This window comes from Rhipicephalus microplus, chromosome 4, assembly GCF_043290135.1.
Source record: "Rhipicephalus microplus isolate Deutch F79 chromosome 4, USDA_Rmic, whole genome shotgun sequence".
NCBI lineage: Eukaryota > Metazoa > Arthropoda > Arachnida > Ixodida > Ixodidae > Rhipicephalus > Rhipicephalus microplus.
Window position 1 is genome coordinate 105,664,005 of NC_134703.1, and position 13,834 is coordinate 105,677,838.

The window sequence follows — 13,834 nt, forward strand, 5'->3', positions numbered from 1 at the left end:
TTGCGCAAATAAGGCACGCAGGACAAATGATACTATCTGAATAACGCGAAGGCAAAATTCAATGAGAAAGACGTCAAGATGAGCAGCTAAGTGCAATCAGTGATAATGCTTCCAAATTTTTGAGGCAGGAAAATAGCAGCCTGCATACAAGTTTAGATTTGAAGCACACTAAAAATTCGAAGAACGGTTGACATGCAGCCATTAATAAAGGTGCTGGCAAAAAAGCTCACTGTGATGAGAGGTAAATAGAAGACGCTAATCAGTGAATCACGTCCACACACTGCTTTCCGGCATTTTCTCACACTTTTTCTTGGGACCATTACCTATTTTTTATTTGTTTGTAAATATGTGGCTATACGCCTAAGCTAGGGCGCTTCCTTCTACGTCCGGTATAGTGTAAACCAAGCTCTGAAAAATCAGAAAGCAAGGGTTGAACACAAAACAAAACAAAACAGACTATTTACACTATCATTATGGTGTACGTGTGATTGTGAATGGTTTTTTTAATGTGCCGCTTGCTCTTAAGCACTATTGCGTAATCTAACACAACGTTTCCAACCGTTTACGAACACTGGACCGTCAGCGCAACTTCAGAGCAGAGGTTCGCCTTGGTACTTGCGAATTCAGCCGGCGTAGCCACGTGTGTAGGTTGTCCGTTGGCGCAAATTCAATGTCGTGCCTGTACCGTAACTGACTCCTCTCTTCCACCTCCTTTTCACTCACCCCCTCCTAGTTCTCCCTCCCTCCCTCTCTCCTCCGTCAACCGAAAGTAACTACCAGGAACAGGAAGCTCGCACCCCTTTTCGTTCCATGAAAGCCTTCTCACGCGTCTATTTGACTAAGACATCCAGCGCCTGATGAAAGGCGTTGTAAAATCTTTTAAATGTCAAAGAGTGCATTCACTGTGGCTATTGGCTATGGTGCGTGACTATAATGACCCGAAGGTGACGTCGTGGAGTCCCAGCCACAGCGGTCGCACTTCAATGGAGGCGAAATTGCTAAAGGAATGTGTGCTTAGACGTGGGTACATATTGAGATAACAGGCGGTAGAGATTTCTGGAGCCCTTCACTGCGGTGTCTGTCATATCCATATCATAGTTTTGCGACGTAAAGTATCAAAAAAAATATTCAATTTCTGATTGAAATTGTTGACATTTAAACTATATATCTGTAACGTATGGGCTAATTTGTGGGTAATGCATGCAGGGACAATGCGAGAGATCTCGGTATTATATTCACAAAGGATCAGCAGAAACTGTGTGACTATTATGCCCAGACACATTGAAATGTCCCTGGCCATAATAAAGGTATAATTTTGAATAACAATATCGATGTGGGCGAGTCGCTTTGCGTTCATATTGAGCACAAAACGCTAAAGTGCGGATGCGTAGGTGACAGAGGACTGAGGAAAGAAAATAATGACCAGCGTGAGCACTCGTGTTTCACCTTCCTGTAGAGGTGAAGTATTGCAGGATATTGGCTTTTTGGCGTGTCATGTCGTCTTCACGGTCCACCGTAAACGGGCCTGTGGCACAAAATATTCGATAATTCCCGTCACTCACCCCCGGTCTATACTATGCATATTACAAGTATGAGGTTCATCGTTTCTGCCTAAAAGATTATGTTAGACTTAGCAGGGGTGTCCGGATGCTAACGAAAATTACCGATGGTTGAAAAGTTGAATTGCTGCACAAACTTGAAGAAAAAACAAGAGAGACAGGAAAGAGTGCAGACTACCAACTGTTTATTGTCGTTTTTTGAAGCCAATATATACATGTTACGCTGCGCTTCCACGATGCGCACAAAACCAAAGACGCCGCAAACAAAGCCGACCAAATCAAATCAAAATTGACTGTCACCACAATGACAAACGTGAAAAATGGCAAAATACAAAAGTGATACCCACCACGATCTGAACTGCTTACTCCCAAGGTGTGCGCTCATCTTTTATCTTTTATTATTCATTGCACCAAGCATCAACTAAAGCATGAAAAAATGAAAACATGTTCTAGAGATTTTCGTTTTAAAACCCTAAAAATAGCGCTTAGCACCAAATAAAACAATAAATTAACATTTTCATATTCACTCCAAGCAGCCCCAAATGAGAAACCAGAAGAAGCAGTACGCCGAGAGAGTCAAAAACTATACTAACATAAAATCTAACAAAACATTCCGTAGCGTCACATGGTAAAGAAAACAAGAACACTAATAAACAACACAAAGAAAGATGAATGGAAGAGAACACAATGCAATGCGTTAGCCACAACATTACACATGACCTTGCAGGAAGACCATTTCCCTGTCCGAAAGTGAAATGGAAGGCATGCTTATGCACTTGTCATCATATTGCCTGATAAAGTACGCTTCAATTATCTCTCTTTCGGTCTTTTCACGCGCCTTAGCCATGACTGACGCACTCTCGAAACGGGGGGAGCAACCGCATGTCCTACAGTGGAAATCTAAATGACCGCCATTTTTTCCTTTTACGGCCAGACTGTGCTCACGCAAGCGTTCGTTGAGGCAACGCCCCGTCTGCCCTATGTACACCCTCCCACACGACAAAGGAATCAGATATACAACCGCAAATACACACCTAATGAACACGTTCGCATGCTTTTTTGTGCATTTTGCCTTCTTCTGTTTAGTCATTAACGAGCAGATCTGACGTAACTTTGTAGGCGCAGAAAACCGATTTTAGGCGCATTACCGATGGGCTCAACTTTCTTATCTAAAAGCAGAGACAGAACCTAGATCTCTACTCTAGAGGCATGTGCTTGAAACCGCTTCTTGAAAAATACCTGCAAATTGGTGGCGCTTTGGTGATCCGATGGCGATTAAAGCATTAAAGAGTGAATAGTTTGTGGATCACCGGCACGCACTGTATGCATCACCCCTCCTCAGATTTCAAGTTAGTTGAGCTGAAACACCCTTCCTTCCTCATTGCTTGGTGCTTCTTCCTGTAAGTTTATTATAGGGCAGACCCTAAGGGGAGACTCTGGATCAATATATGTGCAAGATCGAAACATGTAATGCAAAGAGCCCCTTAATCGATGACATACTATTTAATTAGAGATGTTCGATTATCAAAGTTTTATCTTCGAAGCGAATTCAAATGACGAAACCCAATCGCCAGTGGAATCGAATATTTCTCGCATATATTCTAATGCAAAATTAATCTATCGTTTTTGAGACATTTATGCATTTTCGTTTAACCTTCCTAATTCGTGGTGTGTATCCAGTTGAAGAATAGTGCGCTCGAGCCACTTGCACAACACCGCTTACGTGTGCAACGATCACTTCACACACTCACGTTAACATCATTCGAGGCGATTCCGGCTGGCTTCGGATATATGCCCTACATACTTTAGATGCCATTCGGCTGAGCCAATTGCAGAGACGAAGCCAGCTGCTTAATAATTCGCTCGTTCAGTGCTCTTCAATCTTGTAGACAATTTACGCATTGCGCAAATGATAGCTACGTCTCTCGTGCCATGTCTCTGAAGCAAACAGGCTTTGAAAAAAAAAGCTATGCCAGCACAGCAACGTAGCTATATCAGCCAATTAATTGATTGATTGATTGATTGATTGATTGATTGATTGATTGATTGATTGATTGATTGATTGATTGGTTGTGACAGGGCTGGCATTGCCCCAACTGTAGGGAGAAAAAAATGAGAAGTTCAGCCCGTATACGTCATTGTAGAAACGCCCTACCCGAATAAGTGAGGGCAGAGAAAAGAAGCATGCTGTGTACTTGGCTGCCCTAAACAAGGAGCAATGAGTTGGGGTATAAAAGGAGAACAGAGGCTGAAATGGAATTGGTGGCGCAAATGTTCAGAGAAGAGCGAAGAAGACACTTAAGACGCGAAAAAGTGCACTTGTGCGCTTTTCCGCGTCTTACGTGTCGTTTTCGCTCCTGGCTATAGACATTTGTGCCACCATTTCAAGTTAAGCTATGCACCAACTAGCCCGACAGCGTAGTGCCTAGGTAATTTACTAGCTCAGAGTCAGCGTATCTAGACGTACTTCTTAGTCGGTGGCCGTCATGCACTGTATAGTATATTTCCTACTTCGTTCATGACAACGTGACTCAAGAGCGAAAGAACCTCAATCCTGCGAATATCACTCTCCCAGTAAATTATTCAATATAAAATGATATCTCGACCATGAGAACTGCTATTGGCGCCTACTCAGTCGACAGTCATGCGGTCTGTGAAGTAACACGGCCTTCAAGGTGTCGTCAAGGAAGCCAAAACAAATGCAGAATTGGAATTTTAAAATTTCTATTCTTCCAATGCTAAAGAATATTGAGAAATGTCGTCATACAGTGAATGATTTGCAACTACAATAGCAGACTCAAAAACACAACATTCATACGCACCACAGTCGCGTTGGTGCCGCAACCGTCTACATTTATGTCGAACACACAAGCTCAACACTACTGGAGTCTGGAAGAGAACTCGACGATGCCGATTACTTCTCACCAAGACACGCAAGCTATTCACGTATCAGATTATGTAAGGCAGGGCAGTCGGTTGCAACGTATGCCGGGCTTACCCTGCCTGCAAGCAGCTGGCACCGCTAATGGCACCAGCATTGTCCTTTAAGTGGCGCGTCGTTGCGTAGCGACGCATGGTGCCTTGAGAGCCTGGTGGACGGCCCTTCTCGAAGGATGTTCCATATACCACGAACCTTCGACGACCGGACAAAAGGCGTTAATGATATCCATTTCAGAACTTCATTTAGCCACAGATTACGGCGTTAAAAAACGAATTACGTCGCAGCACCAGCCTTCGTTTTCGTCAGTACTTGTGTTTTGCAGTATTCAATTTAGTCTATATGTCTACTTTCCGATACAGTCTAGCACTGGAGCGAGCCCGGGTAGCGAAATGAAAACTGGTCGCTGACGAGAGGGAAGAGACAGTAGCTTCGAATAAAGGTCGCCAGTAATTACCTCCTGGCAGGCTCGCTCGAGTAGAAAATTAAAACTGTTTTTAGCCACGAGGCCTCCTCCAAGGAAATAGTATCGGTGGCTTAGAAATGGCCGTCTGCGCGGCTTCCAACGTGACGCATGGACACCGCATGGCTCTCGAAAAAACCCTTGAATAATGGCTCTTGAAAACCGCCTAAGAAGAGAGAGTCTAGTCTTAAGTTCTTGTGCTTTGATCCCTAGCAGGAAGACCAATGCAGGAATAGTAAGATGTGTCAAAAGCCGCCGTTTTCAGTGATTGCCTCTTGCTTAGCCTCATTTTGAGATAATAAGTAAGAACATAGCCTTGCCCCATGGTTGTGCGTGCTTTCAGCCTCCGTGCCAGTCATTGTGTGACAAAAAAGCACCGAAAGAAATACGGAAAGAATCAAACCAAGCAGTACATTTCATCTGCTGAAGCACAGTACAACCATTCTTTCATAACATAGCAAGGATGTTGTACTTTGCCCTTACAGCGACCGTTTTCAAATTGGAAATACCTTCGTATCACTTTGTTTAAAAGCTCAGTGAACAATCGCCACGAATTTAAAAGAAAACAAATTCCATCCGAAGCATGATGTAGATCTTATGCTTCCGATATTTTCCGTAGTGTTTGAGGCATCACTCAAGAAACTTTTATGAATGATAACGCGAGACTTCATTCTGGTTTGTATAGTATGAAACTCTATGTCAGTAGGAGACCTGGAATTGCAACACCGGTCTGCTATAGCGTGCATGCCCGCTTGCACGAAATACCGAAGTGCTCTTTCTCGCTTCCTCGCTCTTCACTTTATCCTCGATAACCAAGGCACACCACTGCATATTAACACTGTACCCTGCTTTTTCAAACATGACGTCGTTTATACCAAGCCAAACTTTTATTAACTTCACCGGATGTATACTGGTTTCTTCATTATTTGGTCTTCAAAATTTATCCCCCGTTTAGAGTTGTTCGTAGATTGACGTGCGCGTGGAAAGCCCGAAATGTCGTCTATATAGTAAGCCGTAAGCTATTGTCGAATCGTGTTCTCCGGAAACCACGTGATTGATGTACAAAGTGCGCAGTCGGGACAAACGGATCGGCGAGCGGCGTTCCAAACCAATTGCGCGGCGCTGAGGAGAAAAATGATCGCTAGAGCTGGCGCCACGCTTCTGCTTCTGGCAAACAATTTCACAACGTCGGGGTTCTCTCGAATTTATTGTCTAAATTCTCTTTCCTAAGCTGACAAACCTCGTTTCAACAACAGTTTATTGCTTTGCGGTTTACTCTATAGCTTCCGGTCCCGAAACAATCAGAGGTAAAGACACCGCTCAGATCTGTGCCACCACTTCTTCCTGAACAGGTGTCATTAAAGGACACCGGAGATTTGGCTTGATGCCATAGCTGAAGTATAATTGGCATCTGTTGAACAATGAAACGTAATAAATCTGTGGCTTCGAGGCAGTTGCGGTCATACTGCATCATCGGGGCGACTTATATAGACGCTCATGCAATATTTTTTTGTCTAGTACGTGGAGGCTTAACGACGAAGGTCGCTTTCGATTGACCCACATTTGGCCCGAAGCTACGAGACGTGGAACCGTTATTCGACGATGCAGTAATGAACGCGTTTTAGACGATTTCAAAAGTCCCGCTCAATGAATCTTCTGTGACGTCGTAGGAGTGTCTCTGTAACGTCGACGTATCGCACCTCGCACATCTGTTTCCCACTACAGCTTTTGTGCTTCTTTAAGGGCATCAGGCAAATGGTAATCACTCCGCAGCGTGTACAAGGTCGCAAGTGACATCTGGCGTCTTACAATAAGAATGGCGGAGATGGGGTTATTAAGGCTTTAATGTCTCAAACATGCTCAGGATATACGGGATTCACCGTTGTTGAGGCATTCAAATAGTTCTACACAACCGGGGCTCTTTAAGGTGTACTCATGTCGCACAGTACGCAGAACAAGGAGGATGGTTTCAAACACAGCGTAAAGGAACATGGATAAAATGTTCGACTATTCTTTAGATTAGTTTCAGAGATTCAAAAGTCTTGTACGAACATTTGACTGACCTTCACTTTTGGCTTGTTTGCAACAGACGTCTCTCTTTCTCTCCCTCTCTCTGTCTTTGCGCCAAGAGCTCATATTTCAATGTGGCAAAATCAGCGTTCGTGAAGTTTCCTACAATATAGGTTTAACATACCGACACCTAACCCTTCCTTCCTTGTAGTGTAAACTTTGAAGTGTAGACCCCTGGCTATTCCCTCATTGTAGATTTATTAGGGTAAAACAACCCATATGACGCAGTAGAAAAACACGTTCCGTAAGTGTTGAAAAAAAAAAAAGAACAGGCGTAGCTAGCAGGGCTGCTTCCCATACGTGGCTACGCAACCACACCGGCCCGAAAATTACCTGTTGTCGCAAGAGGGGCCACACATCAGTTTGAAAAGGCCGGTGAAGTCATTAGACGGCTGGCACGAGCAGCCCTTGCGGGGCCACGCGTAAACCAAGAGAGAAAGGCAAATACGAGAATCTAAAGAAAAAATCAAAATAGAGAACAGGACGAAGCCTTCTTGACATGCATGTAGATCCTTTCCACCGCCACTACCCCTTCCCCACGCAAGAACCGTTATCAAGGCATCGTACAGTAAGCGTGACCCAAGAAGTAAAATAGCAAGAAGAACAGGCGCGAAAATTCCGCTTCTTAGCCAACTCCACCTGGAAAAACAGCCACCGGAGCGTAGTGGACAGTGAGGGGCTGGCCGGCATCGATGAAGATGTGCACCGCACAAACAGGTAGCGCTGGTTTTGGTAACCTTGGCGTTTCTGAACCGGCGATCAGGCATACCTCTCTCACCCATCTTTCTGTGTTTTTTTCATCATTACATATAGCTAAGTTGTAACGGCACCTTTGCCACGCGGAACGGACAGGAGCTGCCGCTTCGGTCGGTCGTTCAAGGACACCACGCCGGGTTCGTCAAGGCTCGCCGAGGCATCAAGAAGCGAGCAGCTAGCGACCGGGCGTGACCAGCGCTGGACGGAGCTCGTCAGATTGACCGCTACTCTACTAGAGCCGTGCCCGTGTGCCGGAAACAGCCTACCAGAGTGTTCAAAAAAAGAAGCTGGCAGATGAACGTTGTCGCTGGACTGATGAACGTTGTCGCACAAAACACGGCACTCAACTATCGTCGGTTGCAGCTTGCGGTAAAAAATAAATGCATGTTCAACCGACAGCCATCACACTCCAACCCAGAAAAAGGTTGTAGAGACGCCCAATCTAATTGTATTTGCTCATTTCTTTGGCGTTAAACACTTCCCTTGTGTTTCAAAAGGGTGTTTTTCACGCACAGACAAATTTCTATGCATAGCATTGTTGTCATATACATAGTATTTTGTATTCCGTCATATTTTGCATGATACTTCGGAATTTGTGCCGAAAGAAACTACTTACGCATATTAGTCTCTGTACATAGCATTACTGTACGTGCATCTTCCGACTTGTACTGCGCCAAACATCTCATGGCCTATGTTCGTTGCCTATATGTTCATGGCTTATGTTTCTTTACCCATGTCCACGTTGCTTGCCATGTATTAGGGAGGCTCGGGTTCTCCTCAAGTGACAAAACGTCACTTTTCTCCCGAGCCTGCCCTCATCCTTGGGATGAAATAAAATTGAATTGAATTGAATTGAATTGAATGTTCGTTTCGGCAGTTATCGATTGAAAAACTTAAAATTTCTGGCGCATTTCAGCACATATTCCTACGTCACTGCTCGGAGAGACGAAAATTTTGAACTTGGACGACGCATCCTTAATTATTATTGTGCGTACTATTTACAAAGCGGTGAAAGTAGTACTTATGCTTACAACAGGAAGCACCTGCAACGACCCTCTTGCGCTTATGAATGGTAGGCTCGTCGCAGTTCTGGGGCCAGAACTTGTATCTATTCTTAGTTCATAATCGACAACAGTGAAACTAGACCGGACGCTTCGGCGATCTATGTACTACATTAGCTTTGTAGGTCGATATCACGCGATGGTTTGTAACTCGTCGATTCAGGGGAATCCCCCAAGGCGAACCGAGTTCCCGAGTCCTTGGAGGCGGCGACGGCAGCACTAGAGGAAGTAAGAGTACCACGTGGTACTAGCGCACGCTGGCTTGGACATAAGAGGCACCACATTTCCCTGGCACGTTGCACTTAAAGAGTCGACAGGTCAAAGGCTGACTGTATACCGTGAAGCAACAATGGCACGTTATTTTCGGTTTGGCATTCATCTCTTTCTGTTGCGTTGGATTCTTCATTTTACTATTTTTCTGTTTAATTGAGTTCTCATATGGTAAATCTTGCCTCCTAGCAATGCCATACTGCGGTATATTTTATTGGGCACAAAGCCTGAACCTTAAGAACGCAGTTAAACTTGTCACGCAACCATGCACACGCTGACACTGAGGTGCACTTAAAGCAGCTGTAAAGGAGTAGCCTGGAATGTTAGTATTGCAATAAACCTCGTATGAAAGGCAAAAGTGTTTGAACTGTCTAACACGGTACATTATTGAGGAAATCTTGCCAAGGCGGTAACACTGATAAAATATGGAACACAAAAACGGGCGAAATCCTTTGCTCATGTAAACGCTTGCAAATATTAAACGGAAGCACGCGCTATCCGTGGCTGAAAATTCGCATAAGGCGCAATTTTATAACAATCAGAAAGTGTCAGAGCATATCATGCCTTTTGTATCGATCTTGAAAAAAGGCCCTACTTCACCATCACTATAGCGCCAAGCGCTGATCCTCTTAATTGCTACAGGGTTCGTTCACTGCCTTCGCTACTCGTGGAAAAGAACTGGACCACAAAGAAGTGATAATGCTTGCGCCCCTTCCAGATTCCCTCAAAAGCATTAACGTTGATAAATGGCTCTCACATTAGGCAACGACCGGTAAGCACATAGAGAGTTTACGCCCACGTAACGGGTCATAATAAGAAAAAAAAGAAAAAAAGAAGCAGCGCGTACGAAGACCAATGCGCTGAAAGTTTTCCTTTCTGGAAATGACATCATCTCGGAAGCAGCTCAAAAGTAGAACGTTCGGAGGCCCCCCACAGGGCCAGCCAGCCAGCCAGCTCAGGAAAAATCCAGACAGTCCCGAACGAAGCCAAAAGCCAAACAAAAACATAGCCGCCGACACAGATTCGGAAACCTCCTCGTTGGACCGACGCCTCGCCCATGCGAGGGAAACGCTTGCGGTGGTGAGGGGTTCGCCATATGGTCCTAAGGCATTTCGTGTACACGTGCGTCCACCTCCAACACGCCCGGGCGCGGAGGCCAGCACAGAGACCTGTGGCGGTCAACGACATAGACTGCTACTCACCCGTCTGTAAGGTGACGATCAGGGCGAGCAGGGTTATCCAGACATTCATCCCGAGAGCACCGGAGCACGGCAGCTATCCAGCACAAAACGCACTCCTTTGCCTGAGATGGGACCCTGCTATTGCCGACCGACTGGCGGCTTGTCCTCTTGGCCGGCCAAACAACGCACTCTCGCTGGCTACAGGTGGCTCGGCGAGATCGCGGCAGTCGCCTGCTTGAGTGTCAGAGCATCGCACTCTCCATCTCTTCGTCCTACGCCTCTCCTTCTGCCGCCACTCACAGACACACACACGCACGCACGCACTCAGGGAGAGAGCAATTCACAACGGCACAAAAAAGAAAAAACGAAGGCAAAACTCGCAAAACGGAGAGCGGAGGCCGCACAGCGGCGGAGGAGGTGCGCGCAGGTGAGAGGCAACCTGACGGCGGCGTCGCCGGCAGCCGTCCAGGAAAGCTGCTTTGCGCGGAACCAACGCCAACCACCACCGACCAGATGACGGCGTCGTTCGCTTTCGCCCGGGCGCGTTGCAACTTTTCAGTGCTGCCTTCTCGGCCGTGTCCCCCTGCAGCCCCGTGAGACGACTCTGTGGGCCAGACGGAGCAAGGGGGCAACGAGCGCGCATGCGCCACCAAGCGAATGTGACCCATTTCCGTGGGACTGGCAAAAAGAAAGAGGCTCCCCTCCACCCTTCTCGCTCCACCGTTCACTGCAGGACGCCCACCGTCGCTCCACACACTGCTTCGGAGGAAAAGAAATTCGGACGACCGACTGGCTGGTATGTGCCCGGTGCACAGCTCTCGACGAGCTCACGCATGCACACGTACGCCATTGGCAGCAGTTAGGCAACAGAAAAGTCCGATGCACGTCTTCTTGCTGTTCACACTGTTTCCAGCCGCTCGCGAGGACGTCACCTTCCACGGGTACCTTTCCATGACCTGCCAGAATCGCGTTCCCGCACAGCAGACTTTGTCCCCTTCGCAACGCGGCGCGACGGTAACCTTCGTGAGTTCCGTCTGCGTGTGAAAGCATCCTGGCACAGTTATTCAGTATTCTCCAGGTAAATATGTAGAAAAGCCATGGTAAACCGTCCTGTAAGTAAAATGCGAGAGACCAAAAGGGTTGTTGTGGCGGCTGACCATGGGGCCACAATAGCCTCAACACAGAAAAGTGTTTTCCTTACATCTGCTCCGGAATCCTGCGGCTGTAGCTTCTGCTTCTGCCAGCTGGACACGAAAGAGACGACATCGAGGTTGTCTGCTGAGGGCAATTTGATGACCGAATTTGGCACACGGACGCCGATGCATTAGCATTACGAGCCCTTTAGCGAGGTGGTCACCTTGGTTATTCTGTGGTCCACATACGGCCTTTTGTCATTCGTTCTGGAAGCCACTTCCAGATTCAGAGAGCGAGGCTCATTCGCGCTTAGCGCTGTTTCGTGGGTAATCACGAGAACACAGCGGGATTGTGAACATCCCTGAACTGCGGTAATAGCGCACGGTTGGTTAACGCGAACACTGGAAACAGCCATGGAACAAAGAGAAACAAAAAGGAAGACGAAGAAAAAGAAAGGGAGTTGAACCAGACGCACGTCTGGTTTTCTGCCCTACACTGGATAAAATGGAATGGAGTACGAGAAGAACGATAAGAGCTAGAGATCGAGGGCTACCACTTCATCTGAGAGTGCATGTCGATTCAACACCGCTGCTAGTCACACGAGTTCCGCATCAGCCACTCGCTGATAATGATGCTGGTATTCATGGCATGGGTATCCGAGCTCACTAGTCAACATGTTGAGAGGGACGACGCACATTGAACAGCTCAGCAAACAATGAACCATCTCTCGCAACCATTCTTACGCAACAGCCAAATGAAAACTTAAAGGTCATTATGACAACCGCTTCGTGAAAATGTAATACGAGACATGGTGACCTCTGGTGTTTCTCCTCGGCATCGATGCTGCTGCTCATGATGTTTTGAGTAGATCAACAAACACTGGATGCATGGTGGTGACTGCCTGCAACGCACGGCGATCAAGCGGCATGGCTGCCGCACTGAAAAGCGAGTGAACATCACTCACGCATGATTGTACTATGCGGTGACTTTATCTCAAATCTTCATCTCAAGATTGCCGCAGAATATTGGATGGGTTCACTGCTGAAGTGCCTTGCAGGGCTCTAACGCCTCATTCCCCTTCAAAATGTTCTAGATTGGCATGCACACACACACGTACAAACGTACTCCCGGACATACGTAATGTATGGTTGACAGCACCACCTCCCCCACCTGCTTTCTAAATTCTGTCTGCCTACGTTACTGGCGATTACGTTACATGTGCAATGCGGTTACACGTAGCTTCACGTGCAATTCGTATATAGTCGGCTTAGATCTCCGACATTTGTCAACACAGCGGGTTGTGGAGGTGGTGGTGCCATAACAGCTGACGGTGCTCATTCCCTATCTTATTTGTTTCTTTTTGAATGCCGATGCAACTTTCCCAAACCCTTATTATTCGCCACATATAGTAAGACTAATACTTTTTTACTCATAATCCAAGTGATCAATACTAAGTCGCAAGAAAAGAGATGGAATGCTCGCGCTTGTTTCATGACGCAGTCTCGCAAGACTGGAAGTAGTTCGCCTAAAGCGAGTTATCGTTGCCACAAAACGCAGGTCTGACATCAGCGCCCGATTTAGACCGGTTTTCACGTTACCTGCGTTCTGCTCTTTACTCGTTCTATTCGACGACGAATACGTAACCTTCGAAAGCAGCATTTTCCTACGCTGACGCGCGGTAAATCATTTCGTCCGCTCAAATGGTGTCACCTTGTTTAAATTCCAGTGGCGTGATTTTTTTCCTAAATTTGAAATAGCAACTTTTTGTCTGTCGCTTATTAAAAGTGTCTCACCCCACAAGGCGTTATGCCCGCAAGAAACAATGTTTTTCTGTTAATCGTGAATTGTAGTCAACGGCAACATTCGTACCGACGCAGATTTTTTTTGAGACCACCCTGTCATAAACCACACACCTGTCCTTTAAAAAGACAACGCCTCTTCTACTTCTTTCTTTTTCTTTTGGAACCTTGCTGTTCAAGCTTCGAGCGGAAAATAGTCGAGGTACCTTCAAAACGATTAGCGTTTCGTGTCACGTTCAGGACAACGAAGGCGAAAATAAAAGAAGCATCAGAAGTGAAATAATCAATAAAATACTTATGGCAGATAATTGTACACTAAAATTAACGTTAGACAGGATTGGACAGGGTCCTATTCTAGGACACCATCGAACTTAGCTGCGATTCACGCCACCTCCACGAGACTTCTCAGAGACTGCCAATTGACCCCGTTCCGTCATTATATATGACAAATGTCGTTATCATTCACTTCTTTCTTATTTCTTCAAACATTCCTATTTGAGACACGTCTTTGTGACACATCTCATATGGTTCCAAGTAACCACAACGAAAGTTTAACGCGATAACTTTTCACTCAAGAACTTTCGGTGTTTATTCGGTAAACTT

The 13,834-nt window shown here is 46.1% G+C and overlaps 1 protein-coding gene across 1 annotated transcript in view; it reads right to left on the reverse strand.

Moving 5' to 3' along the window:
* LOC142814557 (uncharacterized) overlaps positions 1-10,887 on the reverse strand; it is an 82,760-nt gene extending 71,873 nt beyond the window's left edge. Inside the window, exon 1 of the mRNA XM_075893435.1 lies at positions 10,320-10,887. Coding sequence (XP_075749550.1) covers positions 10,320-10,368 — 49 coding nt within the window. The 5' untranslated portion in view covers positions 10,369-10,887. The remainder of the gene's footprint in view (positions 1-10,319) is intronic.
* Positions 10,888-13,834: the final 2,947 nt, after the last annotated feature.